General features: G+C 34.3%; 1 protein-coding gene across 2 annotated transcripts; it reads left to right on the forward strand.

Moving 5' to 3' along the window:
• Nucleotides 1-2,304: 2,304 nt before the first annotated feature.
• On the forward strand, nt 2,305-14,485 carry LOC141835332 (uncharacterized). Of its 2 annotated transcripts, none has more exons than XM_074722781.1 (7): nt 2,305-2,410; nt 2,496-3,022; nt 12,476-12,659; nt 12,756-12,980; nt 13,109-13,225; nt 13,778-14,011; nt 14,103-14,485. In XM_074722781.1, exons 1-7 carry the CDS (start codon nt 2,327-2,329, stop codon nt 14,310-14,312), a joined length of 1,581 nt encoding a protein of 526 aa, XP_074578882.1. In that variant the 5' UTR covers nt 2,305-2,326; the 3' UTR covers nt 14,313-14,485. The 2 variants fall into 2 exon arrangements, with proteins under 2 accessions (XP_074578882.1, XP_074578889.1); XM_074722788.1 differs by having other exon boundaries at nt 13,778-14,035; nt 14,164-14,294.
• The last annotated feature ends 1,786 nt before the right edge of the window (nt 14,486-16,271 follow it).

A 16,271-nucleotide genomic window follows, 5' to 3' on the forward strand; every position in this document is an offset into this window, starting at 1 on the left:
GCGACGAATTTGCCAATTCGTCGCCAATTTGGCGACGGATATCCTGGTCGTCGCCAATTTGGCGACGAATAGGCAATTCGTCGCCAACTTAGCATGGAATAAGGAAAAATTGTTCGGATCTAGGGGTTTTTTGCGACAAAAAAAATTTCGTCGCCAAATTCGTCGCCAATTCGGCGACGAATAGGAAAATTCATCGCCAAAATTGGCGACGAATATTCTGTTCGTCGCCAAGTTACCGTGGGATAATTAAAATTGTAGGTTTTTTTTTGCGAAAAAAAAATCGTCGCTAAGTTTGTCTAATTTCGCCAAATTCGCCAAATTGACGAAAATCCTGTTCGTTGCCAAATTTGCGACAAAAATCTTGTTCGTCGCCAATTTACGACAAATTTAGCGATGATTTTTTTTTTGCAACGAACTCAGCAACGAATTTATTGAGTTGCTAAATTCATGACTAATATTTGTTTCGTCGCAAAATTTGTTGCAAATTAGCGACGAAATGGGGCCTTGTCCCAAATTTCGTTGCTGATTGGCGACGAAATTTATTCGTCCCAAAAATTCGTCGCAAATTACCTGTTTTTTTGTAGTGTAAGGCAAGGCCTAGAGCCATAAGACCTGAAGATAGTCGGGACATAGTTTCTTTTTGTTCTTTACAGGTGAGGCTCACTGGAAGAAGAAGAAGAAAGTAAACAAGACTCTTTCTAACCTATTTTCTCATACAAGTTTACTTGTTTGTTAGATCTACTTGTTTATTTACTGTTGTTATTTACTTCAGTAGTGCCTTTCTATCTACCTGCTTATTTACTATTTCTCATAAAAAAAATCTCTCTTATTACTTTATGTTTTCTGCTTTATATTTTCTGTCTTCTATTTGTTAGATCTCTTACTTACTTTATTTTACTATTTCTATACTTTAAAAATATATATAAGATTTTTCACTTTCTGTTTTCTGTCTTAGAAAAACTAAACATATTTTCATTTATTTTCAAATCAAACTAAAAAAGTATTTGCTCGAATATGTCATCAAAATAGTTTAGTTTAATTTTAATTCTTCCCACTAAAATAATAAATCTAATTACGTTCACGCCTATTCAAATATTTTATTGTGCCCTTGTTGACCAATATAAGTACAAAGAACTCCCAATTTGTTTCTCATGTAAAATTTGGAATTCAATGACTTTTGGTTGGAACTATTTTTTTTTTCTGGGCTCCTACACTGCCTATTTAAGCTCTGTCCATGATATGATATGATTCCTTGCTTAGTAATTTTTTTTTACATTTTTGATTAGCTATCTCTAATAGAAGAATGTTGCAGTTGTACTCTTTACATATAATTATGAGATCAGTATATATGAAACTGTTAGAGTGATAAATTTTATTTTTTTGAAGCTATAATTATAATATCTATGACAATACAAAATGCTAGATATAAAAAAACAAGACTTTTATAAAACTAAAGGTTAATCTCATTTTATCTAATTAATCCGACCATGTAAAATTAGATTGTCCCATAGTTTCATTTTATTACCATGTGCCCAACTCGTGTGTGGAGAAATTACTACTTGCATATGAGAAAAAAACATTATAAGTATTTTATTTTTATTTTTTAATTTTTTAAAATAATTTAGATATTTAATTTTTATCATCGAGTTAAATCTGATTCTTTAAAAATTTTTTAATCGATTATTAAAAAACATAAAAAATACAAATGAATCTCTAAATTTTTTATTTTACAAACTCCCAAAGGGTAAAGTATAATAGACATTAAAATTTTATCAATATATTTTAAAATAGATTCAAGTGGATCGATCCGTTTAAGTTTGCGATTTGTATGTGTCACATTGTGACGAATTTGAATTGATTCATAAATTAAAAAAAAAATTATTTTTTTATAATTTAAAATTAATATAGAAAATTTAATAGACTAATAGGGGTACCCATTTAAATCGAAATTTAAATCTAAAATTTCAATTTTAAATTTAAAATTTTTAAAATTTTTTATTTTTTAATATATTTATGAATTGATTCATAACTTATGGAATTGATGAGTAAGTCGTATGAATTTATAATGAATTATCCACTCGATCGCTAATTGACTCGTTTTAGCAAGGATATTTTTGTAAAAACACTGGGACAAAGACTAGCAGTCAGGAATTCGCAGGTTCAATTCCCTTCTCCTCATAGGAACAGACAGATTAACCCCTCTTCCTTACCTTTTGGCTGTTCTGTCCATCCTGTGATTTGATTTGATTCGGTTTCTTTTTATTCCCATTCACGCCTCGCCTCCTGCAGTAGTCAGCAGTTAGTCTTGAAACCCCAAAGCACGAGCATGAGCCTCCGCGACCCGCAGCGCCGGGCCTTCTCCGATGCCGATCTGGCCTCCTCCGCCTCCGTCGACGAGGACGAAGACGAGGTTCGCTTTCTCGTACCCCCAATTTGAATTTCCCTTTTTCTTTTCTCGGCTGCACGATTCATGCTTCGAAATTCATTCCTCTCAGAACGAACGAAGCAACGTTAGTAACGGGAGCGACCCGTCGCCCGGGCCGCCTCCCAGGCCCTCCCTGAATGAGGCGAGGCACTGGAGGGACCTCTTCTGGCTCGTCATCTTCGTTATCCACCTTCTCGCCTTCGGCGCTGGTTTGACCCTCCTCGGCATCAATCACTTCAGCCGGCCTGATCGATTCAACATCGATCGCTTCACCAATATCACTGGCGGTGGAAACTCCACTCGGGATGGGATCCTCCAGCAGCAGCAGCAGCAGCAGAGCGCGCAGGTTGATCTCACGGAGACGTATTGGCCGTTCTACGGGGTGGCCGGCGGAGCGGGTGCGCTCTTGGCGTGGTCGTGGCTATCGCTGCTGGGTACCCACGGGAGCCAGATGATGAAGGTGTCAATCCACGGGCTTACCACCTATCTGGCTGTGGTCAGTGTCTTGTGCTTTTGGGTCAAGCACTTCTTTTGGGGCGTGGCCTTCGCCGTGGGCGCTGGACTACAGTTCCTGTATGTCATGTCGGTGTTGGAGAGGTACGCCTCATAGGCCTTCTTCTTTTTTTCCTCTACCTGCTTGTTAATCCACTTGATTTTGAGTAATATTGGTGTATAATTTTGAAGATTATTGATTGATGGAAAAGTACTTACATGCTTTTTCTTTTCTTCTTTTATGTTTGGAAGTTATTTGTGATGACTAGAGAGCGATAAACCATTACATCTTCTGTTCTGCACCTTTAAGTAAGATGTATGATTTCTTTTGTTTACCTACTGGTTAGATCCAAAATGGAAGAGATAAAAACGCCAGAGTTGCCTTGGTCTTGAAGAAACTCTATTTAAGGTATAACTGATGAGTTGGCATTCAGCAAGTCAACCACTTATGTATGCTTATAGGTTTGTGTGTTGAGTTTAATCACAATATACTATCAAATAAGTTACTGCATCTGAGATTGATCATTGATAGACCAGAAGTCCATAAAATGTAGGGCCTGGACACCATTGAAGATAACTCAATAACCTGTTGCTTGGCAAGTTAGACATCTACTTGTAAACATGTTGTTTGGTATACACATCTGTTGAATGATTTAGTTGCTGCACAATTGTTTTCCACACACAGCAGAATAAAGAAAATCAGAAATTTTTATTGTTTTTGTCAACTTTCCACATTTTACTTTCTTGAGTAGATAAAATAAAATTTCCAGATCTCTGTCTCTCTCTGTCTATCTGAATCATTTAGTCACTGGTCATCTGTTTTTCACATAATTAAATCGTTTAATCTGTATAATTATACAACATGCATCCATATATCATAAAACACAAAAGCTTGCATAGTAAATCAAATTATAAATATAACATGCATCCATTATTTTTTTTTCAAATTATGTGGGGAATTTTAAAAAGAAAGATGCTAGTGTAACACATATTGAAAAAATTGAAGATATGCATGAGGATATAATAATAAGAGTTAAACTCTAGACATATTAATTGAAGCACTTCATTTAATGATTTTAAGGATTAGCTCTATATTTTTTTTACACTAATCATGGATGAACTTACTGGACACATCTAAAACACATTATCTTGGTACATGTTATTTGCAAATGATATTATTTTGATTGATGAGACACGTAAAGGAGTAAATGTTAAACTTGAATCTTGACAGAAAATGATGGAAGTAAAATGTTTTAGACAGTAGAGTAATGACAAAAATATATAGAATTTAAATTTAGTAATATTAGATGTAGCAAGATAATTACCTTGTTTCTGAAGTCCGTTCAATATGGAGCTCATTTCCTTATACTTAGAATCATCTAATTCGATATTGAAATTGCTTATATTATATGATGATAGAAGACCTACTCCACCACTATCAGCAACTCTATTACTATTAAATATATCTAAGGTAGGACCGCTTAAGTAACCACCTCTCATATCAGATAATAGAAAATGCTTCCTTTTTTCAAAGTCAAAATAAGATTCAACTTCCGTTGGGTGTACCCAATCTAACGGCTTGCAAACCATTGGAAGATTGAGTTTCAATGGGAGAAGATTTAAGTCAAAAAAGATAGGAGATGATGAGTTATTTATAATTGAGAGCTTTGTAACTCAGAGTTTAAAGTATCTAGGATTGTTTTTGCAAAATGATGGAGGGGTTGATAAAAATATTTTTAAAAGATATAAGTAGGATGATTAAAATGGAGGACATTTTTTGTGATCGTAAGATACTTCTAAAGGTTAAAGGAAAGTTTTACAAAATAATGGTTAGATTTACTATGTTATATGGAGCTGAATATATTTATGAATCAAACACATGAGCAGAAGATGAAGATGAGAGTCGTAAAGATGAGGATGTAAAGGTAGATGTGTGGACGTACGAAGATGGATAAGATAACAAATGAGAACATTAGAGAGAAAGTTAGAGTTGTTTTGAGAGAAAACTGTGAGAGATGCTTTTAAGAAGGTATACTCATGTATGTAGGGGACCAATAAATATCCCTACTTAGGTAATGTAAAACCATGATAAATATGCACATTAAGTAAAGAATATAGAGACCAAAGAAGATTTGGTTAACAATGCTAAAACAAGATAAAATTCATTTAAATTTTTGATGAGAATATAATAAAAGATTGAGCTCAATTGCATAGGAGGATCTATATAGCTGATTCCACTTACTGGGACAAATATTTGGTGGTGGTTATTATTTTCCAACTCCTACTTCTTAGAGCTTCAGGTAGAAAAAAAGAATTTCAGATATTTATATCTATCTATCTATCTATGTGTTCTATATATATATATATATATATAGAAATGCCATTTCATACACATTGTTGAATGATTTAGTCACTGCATTCCAGGAACCAGATCTCACAAGGGACAAAAACTGCTGAAAAGAGAAAAATTATTAAACTCATGATAATTATCATTGGGAGATTGGGTCCTTTTCAAAGGCTCCATATTCTAAGAGAAATATACCATATAACTAAATGGACTCGGTCAAACATTGTATGACTCTCTAAACAAGATAGTTACCCAATCAAAAGCTATCTTAATTATATATAGATAGGTAGAATGTGTTCTACAAGTACCTTTTGCTCACCTATGTTTTCTTCATCCTTAGTCTAAATAGCTTATCAGAAATTACTATTTGTACTATATCTTAAATGTCAGACTATTAAGTTCATTATGGAATTTAAAAGTTTTTCATAAAACTGCAATCAATTTAGTCCATTGATAAGTTAAATGTAAAAAAAGTCTAATTATAAATATCATGACTTAGGGTTGTAATTCCATTTACCAAGAGGTAGAGCACTTGGTGATGATATGATAAAAGAGTAACCAAGAACTATAATGATAATAAATGGCAATAGGAGGTATTTAACAAAACATATATTCTTTCTTTTGTTTAAGAAAGTACAGTGAGAATATACAATAATAAAGTTAAATGAGCAAAATAAAAAGTAAAACAAGGAAAGCAAAATCAAATTTCCATCACGTCGAGAATCTTTAAGCATCTCTATACATTAGCTGAGAAACCAAGACTTCAAAATAAATACTTGGTCTCAAAGTTTGAGGAAAACACAAATTACTAAGTCGGTAAACTTGATTTTAATTAAAAGTTCAAAAATTTAGATAAGTCATAATTCTCATTACAATACTAGAGTTTCAACTTGGGTTTTTTTTAATTTTAATATAAAATCAGCTCTTATCTTTATGCCACATAGTTGCCACCATTATTCTTAATTATTATCATTTATTCTCCACAAGTAAAATTTATTTAATTATAACCATATATTATGATAAATAGCTCCACTTAATTTTCACCATCTTTTATCATAAATTAATTTATTTTTAATTACCACCTCCTAATCATAATTCACAAATATACTAAGAAGTGGATCATTAGAGCTGGATTATGAGATTATGAACAATCTCATCTAACATGTTGGTTAAAGCCTACCCTGAAGATAATCAATGATATAACGTCTTTACACAAATAAATGTTGACTATGTGCCATCTGTGCTACCACATGTCTACGAGAGTTAGATGCTATGATAAAAGGGTAGGCTTAGAGATCTTAGTATTTATTTTCAATGATAGTTGGTTCACTTTGAGTGTTTATACAATATGTACCTAAAGAGATACTTTTTTAATATGAAGAAAGCCAACAAATTTGTTCCAAATTTAGAAATGAGATAAGAAGGGGAACGAGGCAAATGTGAGTGCTAAGGAGAGAAAGCTAGGCTTCTCATCACTATCCTTGTTGGAGAGGGTACTCTCGGAAAAGAAAGTAGTAAAAGAGAGAAAAATGGGTCGGGAGAAGGTGGTGGCGACATAGGGGTGTGTGTGCGCAGGTGCAAAAGAACATGAAAGGAAGAGGGAAAACAAGGGGGACGAAGCCTTGATTTCGAGTGACAGCGACACAGAATAGAAACAAGAGGGAGAGACCCAGATAGATTATTTATGTGTGTGAGAGAGAGAGTTGTTGGAGGTGTGGGAATGGTCAAATGCTTTTTGGCAACTACTATCAAAGATGAGTAGCACACACGAGTGTGAAACGGTGCAACACCGCGTGAAATGACACACATGTCCTAAATTGGTTAAAATGAACCTAGATTGAGCTCACTTTGAACCCACACGAACATAATCACCATCATGTCTATTTGATAAACTTCACCTAATCCTTAATCACCATATTTATTTAATGGGCTCCATCTAACCTTAACCTTAATCTAAGTCGAACTCGAACCCCAAAGCTCAAAATAGTGGTTTAATTTAAACTTAGTTCGTAGTCTAAAATTTTGAAAAAATACTTAAAATACAAAATTTAAGAAGGATAAAATTAGTAACATTAAATTTTAATTTTTAATCAAATTTATAAAATTCCCATATAATAACATGTATTTAATTGAATTTTGATAGCTTTCATTGATTACTTCTAGCTAATACAGGAAGTAATCAATTATTGGTTGCATATTTATTGAGTCTTCTATTTTGTAGACCATGAAATGCAATTCATAGAATTGCATTTATGTTGCATTACATTTGTAGATAGCTTTGCACTTTAGGTTTACAATCTCTCTATATTTACTTGATCTCTAATATCCCTTCATTTAATTTTGTGTTTGATTGGTATTTGATGTGGCAGAGAGTAACTTTTTAAAATATCTCTCATTTCATGTAAATCCTTGTATAAAGTTAATGGTAATTGCTTGCATCTCCCATCTTTTTTCATTTTTTATTTATATTTTTATAATTCCTTCAAATTGATGTGTTACAACTTTGCCACTGATTATTATTGTAGATCTATTATTTTATTTATAGCATTTGTTATGAAAAGATATTCCTAAACTAACATACTATTAACTCTTCTTTCTTTATTTTTTTCTTCCTTAAACTTGTTTTGATCTCTCTAGATATCACAATAAACATGGGAGGTGTTTGATTAATTAATACCTTCACTGATATTAGATTTCCACTTATCTTCTTAGTGATCTTTTAACTTTGAATTTCTTTGATTTTTTTGTTTTTGAATTAATGTATTATGGAGGGGAGCCTTGGCGCAATAGTAAAATTGTTGTCGTATGACCTTGTGGTCATAGGTTTAAATTGCAAAAATAACTTCTTTTCTTTTGCAAAAATAACTTCTTGCAATATAGGATGGTTGCGTACAATAAATTTAATGTGGTCTGACCTTTCCCTAGGGCGCTATATTGGTGAAAGTTTCGTGCACCGGGAATTATATAGTCATCACACACACACATATATATATATATAAGATTTATTATCTTAAAATGATCAAAATTACTATTATGAATTTATCTTTCAATGAAAGTATAGACTCCATAGTAGTATCGTCCACTTATGCTTTTTCTTATCGTTTCATAATTCATATATTTTTGTGATCTTTACTTTAAAGTTGGAAAAGATAGCCAATCAAGACATTGTGTGAAAATTTTAAAATAAATTTTATTTAAAAGATGAATTTTATTTGGTTTTCTAGGAACTAATATCAGACTTGAGAACTCCTAGAATACAGGAAGATTGAACATGAGAAATTTAACAAGCAACATGTGTTAGCATCATTCATTAGTGCATGAAAACTCTTTGAAAGGTGTAATCCATGGTACTATGCCCCCAATCTTAGAGAATATGTATATTGAAAAATCTTGGTAGACAACTTGAGAGCAACTATTTAGCTAATTTATATGCGTGATTGATTGGAGGGAAAAAATTTGAATATTGAGAATATGTGAATAATGACTAGGAGCTTTGTGGAGTGTGAATTAAATAACTAGGATTTTGAGATATGATGGCCATTTGATTAAGGTCAGTGGATCAGGTCATAATAAATAGTCCTAATAAATAACATCAAGTGTGAAGAAAACAGTCTGTTGGCATCATAATCTTGTATTCGTTTAGTTTTGGAATGTATTTGGTTAATATACTATTTTCCATGGGTCTCGATAAAAATTATGGACAAGAAATCCCAGCAAATAACATCCAAGGAAAGAAATCATATGCCAACTTTGAATCATTTCTTCGTATTACTACTTTGAATTTCCTTTTTTGTTCTTTAAATAAGATTACTTTGCCACTATTTTTCTGTATTTATTTCAAACTTTGTGCCTTTTCAATTGATGCACCACTCTTCCACACATATGTGAGATTGAGTTTTCCCCTCTTCGATGTATATGTGGGATTGAGTTTTCCATTGATATAAATTACCCTAAACATAATAGTGAAATGACTTTTTATAGATCTTCTGTCAACCTCTTGAGACAAGTTGAACATTTACATATAATGAAATGACTATAGAAATATATGGATCCAACATAATGACCTTTTTTTGTTTTTTGTTTTGGTTTCTAAAATAAATTAGGCAACATCTGTTCAATGGTTAAAGATCTTATCTTAAGGTTTGTGTTTCAATAAGTAATTATGGATCAGTTCCAATCATTTTAAGGCTTGTGTTTTAATAAGTAATAGTTGGTTTAGTAGATATCCAATAATAGATCAAAGGAAAAACTTAGGAGTTCCCCCATGCATAGTGGACTCTTATTAAATATAGTTCTTTTGAAAAGACAATAATGCAATAGTAAGTGTGTATATACATCAGCTTTCATTGGGTTGGGAGTTCTTATATAGAAACTGGATATTAGAGTCAATATGCTTGTGTATCCATCTAAAGTGATAATAGAACAGGGATTGAAATATCATGCCGAGTCGGTCAAAATGGATGAAATATTTTGTTCTACCTACAGACTGGCACTGACACTAGGCCTAGCTGTAGCCACGAAGGCATCACATGACCTAGTGACCGCGCAGGAGGGGTCGCACGTCCCCTTCGACAACTGCGCCGGAGTGGTCAAGCGAACCCAGCTACTGTGTCAGAGCGCGAGACCCCGCAGCCACGTCGGAGGGGTTGCGTGACCCCAGTGGCCGCGCTAGAGGGGTTGCGTGACCCCCGAGCCGCATCAGAGGGATCGTGCGACCTCACGGCCGTGCCGAGGTCACGCGTTGTGTCAGGAAAACGAACTCTTTTTTAAATTAAAACTGAACTGATTAACTCAAATAACTTCTAACTAAGATTGGGATAATTCAAAGAGGCTTAATTAAATCCTAATAAAATTATCTAATTAATTATATATTTTATTTATTTTAATTTTAAGAATATATTATAATTTTTTATTTATTTATCTCTTAATTATGTTATTATTTTTTAATGAATCCAATCAACCTCTAACTTAAATAACCTAAAATTCTAATCAAATTATCCCATTAAAATATATAAAAATTTATTTAAAATTTTAATAAAATTTTATATATTCCTAAAACCCTCCGCAAGAGCCGCGGTGCCGCGACTGTCTCCACGGGTTATCGTAGCCATGATTTTTTTAATTTTTTAATTTAGTTATTTTTTTATTTTTAAAAAATAAACTATTATTAATAGTTATAAAATATTAAAATAAATATTTTATAAATAATTTAATTTTTAAAAATAATTTGAAAATTAAATATAAATTTAAAATAATCTCAAAATTTAAAGAATATAATTCTTAAACATTTCAAATAAATTTTTTAAAATCAAAAATTTACAAATACATTCAAAAAAATAATTTAAGATTTTCAAATAATTTTATAATTATTTTTAACCTTTCAAATGATTTTATAATTTTAAATTTAAATTTGAATTTTAAAAAATTTTATTTTTAAAATAATTTTTATAACAATTTAATAGGCATTATCTTATAAGATAATATTGAAATATGAATTCAATATCTCAACATATAAAGCATATTTAATACTCAAAGATTAATACAATTAATATACATTTATATTTAAAATCTAAAAAAAAATACCGAAACTATACTGGCACAGCACGATACCAAAATTGTATCGTTCTGGTCCAGGATCGAAACCTCGTCACAGGTTGAGATTTTAAACCTTGCTATAGAAATCACTTTCTTTACATGAAAATGCATCTTTTTGTATCCCATTCTCCATTATGAAATTCTTCTAATCAATTGAAATTGTCAAATTAAATTTTCTTAGATTCAATATCTAAATATTTTGCTAGATTGTGTATCAAAATTATTCTTTGAGGTCCCAAATAGTTTATTCTTTAATTAGTTACAATGCATGAACCGTCTAGATATTTTATATCGGAAAGCAAACAATATCAACAATGATTAATACACCCCTTGGTTTTTGTACTCCTTTCAGGGCTGACATTGTAAATTCAATTTTATTGCATGACTAGTAGTGTGTGGAAAATAATATGGAGAAAATATGATAGTGTATGTTTCTGTTTGCATTTATTATCTTGATAAACTTGGGATGAAAAAATTAGATTAAGATGTGTTCAATGATGAGTGTGAGATACTAGGTCAAAATTCACTGTGCAAAGAATATGGAGCTGGTGCCATGATACAATGGACTTGGCACAATAATTAACTAACCAGTATCTTTGAAGTTCCTCACTTAAATGTATTGGAACACCATTTGACTTGCTGAAATGTTCAAACTAGTAGTATTCATACTTTCTCGTGTTTTTTGGTATGAGCCTTGCTAGAAAAACAAATTTTTTCCATACTTTCTTGTGATTTTTGTGTGAGCCTTGTAGCAATAACAAGAGTGCTAAACTAGTGACCGAGAGAATAGGGTTCCTCTATGCACAAATGTTTTCTTCTATTCAGGGAGAAGAATCATTTTCTGGATTTCCATAGATTGTGCATTGGAAAGAGCTTTATTGACTGAGTGCCCTTTCTTTCAGTGTGAACCCTCTGATTATGCTTAGAACAATTTGGACATCTCATCTGAATCACATACAACACTGTTGAGCATACTATTTTATATTTGTTTTGTAATATTATATGTTTTCCAAATAAGGCCTTTGGAAATTTAGGAAGCAAAGTAGCTCAATACTTAGGTGGCTGCATGTTGCAATGCTGATGATGCAAGTCAGACGTTCACAGTGTATCATCCAATTGTTTCCCCCTTTTTTATTATGGAAAGTTGCATATATGATTTATTACAATTTTCATGCCCTCATCTCTCTCTCTCTCCATGTATATACATTTCTGTTCTTTTAATGAATACAGTTTTGCATTGATTGTTATGGTGAAGAATCCATCAAATACTTGCTTTATGTCTTAAGTTCTTTTGGTAGTTTGTTTCTCTAATTTTTGTGATGATCTTTGTTGTTTGTTTTGAGCTTTTGGAATGTCAATTTCATGATGCATTAAATCTGATGGATATATGTACCAGTGCCAAGTATGTGGTTTTCACCCACCCATTTAGTGGATAAAATGAATGTTGGTGTATTTGGTTGAGGTTGTTCACACTATTATAAGCTAATAATTTTGACTAATCCTTTTCATGGTTACACATTCTGCAGAGATTTTAATATATATTATATAATATATTATTTGTGTGTTGTATATTCTTGTTTATGATGTCTTTAGACAACTTCAACATTCTTCTTTAGGTTTCCTTTCACAATGCTAGTGCTGCAAAAGGCTGTGAAGATGCTCTGGAACCTTCCTGAAGTTATGCGAGTAGCCTATGCTTTTGTTGCAATTATGCTTTGTTGGATGGGGTTATGGTCATTTGGCATCTCGGGGGTTATTGCATCAAACATGGATGACAGTGCACGCTGGTGGCTCCTTTTGGTGAGCTGGCAAGTTTGCTACTTCCAAAGAATGAAATGTCCAATCAATCAAATGTTCAAGAACTTATAAAATCTTCCTGTGCCTCTGTATTTGTAGATTTTTGCTGTCAGCTTATTTTGGATAGGTGCTGTATTTTGCAATACAGTCCATGTGATAGTATCTGGCATGGTGTTCCTTGTTCTCATTAATGGTAGTCGAAGTGCACCATCAATGCCTCTAAATCCAGTTTTGAAGTCACTACGTTATGCAGTGACAACTTCTTTTGGTAGCATTTGTTATGGATCACTTTTTACAGCAGCCATCCGAGCACTGCGGTGGGAGGTTACATTCTAGGCTTGATAAACTACATAGTTGTTTTCAATATTCATGGCAATTTGTTACTAAAGAAATATCTTTGATGGTTTTCAATTTCAAATAATTTCTTGATTTATGTTTGTTCGAATGTCCAGATCCGGGGAGTTCGATCGAAGATTGGAAGTAATGAGTGCCTTCTCTGCTGTGTTGATTTCTTATTTCACCTTGTGGAGACTCTAGTTCGTTTCTTCAACAAATATGCCTATGTTGAGGTTAGTTGCAGCTAGTTAATCTGAGATTTTTCTTATAATAAGTTAGGTTACTGACTTTCCTACTTAATGAAGGGTAGTCCATTCATTTATTATATACCACATGATGGATAGAAGAGCTTTCAGGTAGAATGCTTGCAACTGACCTTACACATCTGATTTCAGTGTGCTACTGTACCTGCTCAAGTCATTTCCATGTATTTTTTATTTTTGCTTACCTTAGTGATTTGTTTGCTTGGAGAAAAAAAAGGAGGGTCTCCGAATTTACTCCGAGTAAGCCGGTCCCTCGGAGTCTACTATCTTACAGCATACACTTGAGTATTTTCCTAAGGATTTCTCCTGCAATTGCATCACTGGGATGCTTGAGTTTAATTTGGTTATTCAGCCATGCTGCCTTGGCTCTGATTACCCTTCTATAAAACTTGAAGTTGACTTATGGATTCTCTTCTGCCATATATATGATTACAGATGTTTCTGACTGTTTGTCGAAGATGCCAACAAATAGTTCCATTGTCATCTTAAACATTGGTGGTTTTTTGTCCTATCTTTATATAGATAGCAGTTAATGGTAAAGGCTTCAACAGCTCAGCTAGAGATGCCTGGGAGTTATTCCAATCCACCGGCATTGAAGCACTTGTTGCATATGATTGTTCAGGTGCAGTTCTTCTGATGAGCATCATTTTGGGCGGGATGATTACTGGAACATGTACTGGGGTTTGGACATGGTTTAAAAGGAGTGATAAAGTAATTATGGTTGGCTCAACTGCTATTTTGATGGGAATGATTTTGGTGAGTGAGTGACTGATTGTGTTGGTGAGTTACCACCTCGTGTCTTGTCTTTATTTATTGTTAACCATTTTTTGGTTGATTATTTCCACAGGTAGGACTGGCTGTAGTAGTTGTTGAAAGTGCAGTTACGTCAATATATGTATGTTTTGCAGAAGATCCTTCGTTGATTCAGCGATGGGATGCTGAATTTTTTGATCAAATGTCGGAGGCATTGCACCAACGGTTACAGTACAGGAGTGCAAGAGCTAGAGAAGTTATGAACCGCCAACATGATCAACTGGCGTTTGATTCACCCATTTGAAGTTGCACCATGGATCAAACAATCAATGCAAACAGTTGCAATTGTAATTTTTTCATAGAAAATGCTTTTCTTTTCCTCACCTCCCCTCCCCTCCCCTCCTGTCAAATGCAATTCTTGCTGTTCGAGGAACCAGCATCACACGTCAGATTCTTTTTAATTTGCATTTCATGTAATTATCTAATTTTGCCGGAATGGAACTCTTCAGGACGTGAGCCCACGGGCGGTGACAACGCTTGATAACGTGGGTTCAGCGCAAACAAACAGCTAGAAAAAAAAAAAAAAAAAACAAACGAGACTAAGATTGGTCAACAAGTACAAATGTGCATGTGGCACAGCCTACAAATGCTTGTGCTGGTAACCCAATTGGCAGTATGTGGGGCAGCCCATTTGCATGTAACGGGTTTACAATGAGACCCCCATGGACACTCTTTCCACTGTCCAACCTTGCGCTGATTTATAAAGCATAGACGACCATCACAAAATAATTATTAGTTGTTTTTCCAGCTTACTTTTCCAGATGTACCAATTCTATTTACCACATCATTTTCACTGCTTTCTTTAGCCTCACTGCCAATATAAACCTGCATGTCTTGTGCTTGGCAAAACAACCTCCTCGTTACTGAAATCCGTCATATGTCATTGCATGCACTCAACACATGCCTTGACTCACATTCCTTGCAATGTGCTTGGCTAAATACTCAAACTCAGCACATCAAATCCTCGCGTTTGATCTATAAAAAAAAAAAAAAAAATCCTAAATTGCCTCTTGCTCGATTTGTGCCTAGATAGCTCTACACGCTGCCCAATTCTTGCTAGTACTTGGCATGCCTTGTTCACATGCCCAAAAGGCTTGATAGATCAAAGGAGAAACATCCAAATCCTTATGCTAAATCTTGGCATTGCTTCTTGAGGGATTTGTTTCATCCTCATGGAACCTCTTCAAGAAGCTTACATGGAATGAAGAGTGAACCGTTAGCCTTTCAAGAAGCTTAATTTCGTTAACCTATAAGCCGTATTATCAACCTTCTCCACAATCTCGAAAGGTCTAACATATTTGGCAAGCAACCCTCTATGAATAGTCTAATAGTTTCTTTCAAATTTGGAGAGTAAGTTTCAGCAACACTTTTATTGGTGATGGAAGCACCACATCGAGCTTATGCTTTGATATATTACTAAATTTAAATTTTAACTTATTTGTGATCTGGCGAGTTGAGTTTGTAGGTGTAGGTATTTTGACAAGTGATAAAATCCTGATTAGGAATAAGGGTGGCAATGGGGCGGGGCGGGGGCGGGTTTGTCATTCCCATCCCCGCCCCCGAATTACATCTCCGCCCCCATCCCCGACCCCATCCCCGAACCCGTGGGTTCGGGGAATCCCATCCCCGAACCCGCGGGGATTAAATCCCCATCCCCGCCCCTATCCCCGACTCTCAAGAAACAACAACAAGTGTTTTGTGAAACAAGCCTCAAGATCATTGAAGACCACAAATTCCCCATCCGCGAACCCGAACCCCGACCCGAAACAACAAGTGTTTTTTAAAGAATCGGGGCGGGTTCGGGGATGGGGATAGTATTCCCATACCCGCCCCGAACCCGAACCCATACCCGAAAAAAACCCCGAACCCGAACCCATACCCGAAAAAACTCCCCAAATCCATCCCCATTTCGGGTTTTCCCCGCGGGGCCCCGAACCCGCGGGGAAAATTGCCACCCCTAATTAGGAACCAAGCTAAGATCTAATGGGACTAGCTAACGAAAAATCTAGTTAGGAACAAAACAACCGAAAGCCCTAGTGGGACTAGGTAAGAAAAATCTGATTGGGAACTAGGCACGGAAAGCTCTAGTGGGATTAGGCAAGGAAGACTTGATTGAGAATTAGGAAAGATAAACCTAGTTAGGAACTAGGTGAAGTCTATGGAAGTCAGCTGGGAGCTGAAGACTTGGTAGTAAAAGTCTGGA

The sequence above is a fragment of the Curcuma longa genome, chromosome 1, assembly GCF_044706935.1.
Source record: "Curcuma longa cultivar G26 ecotype Majalengka, Jawa Barat chromosome 1, ITB_CL_G26_1.1, whole genome shotgun sequence".
Taxonomy (NCBI): domain Eukaryota; kingdom Viridiplantae; phylum Streptophyta; class Magnoliopsida; order Zingiberales; family Zingiberaceae; genus Curcuma; species Curcuma longa.

Bases quoted from the DNA above. Each gene is read 5' to 3' on its own strand.
- LOC141835332 (XM_074722781.1), top strand. From the start codon at position 2,327: ATGAGCCTCCGCGACCCGCAGCGCCGGGCCTTCTCCGATGCCGATCTG. The intron at 12,660-12,755 runs GTGAGCTGGCAA...CTGTATTTGTAG, and splicing joins CACGCTGGTGGCTCCTTTTG to ATTTTTGCTGTCAGCTTATT. The intron at 13,226-13,777 runs GTTAGTTGCAGC...ATCTTTATATAG, and splicing joins ACAAATATGCCTATGTTGAG to ATAGCAGTTAATGGTAAAGG.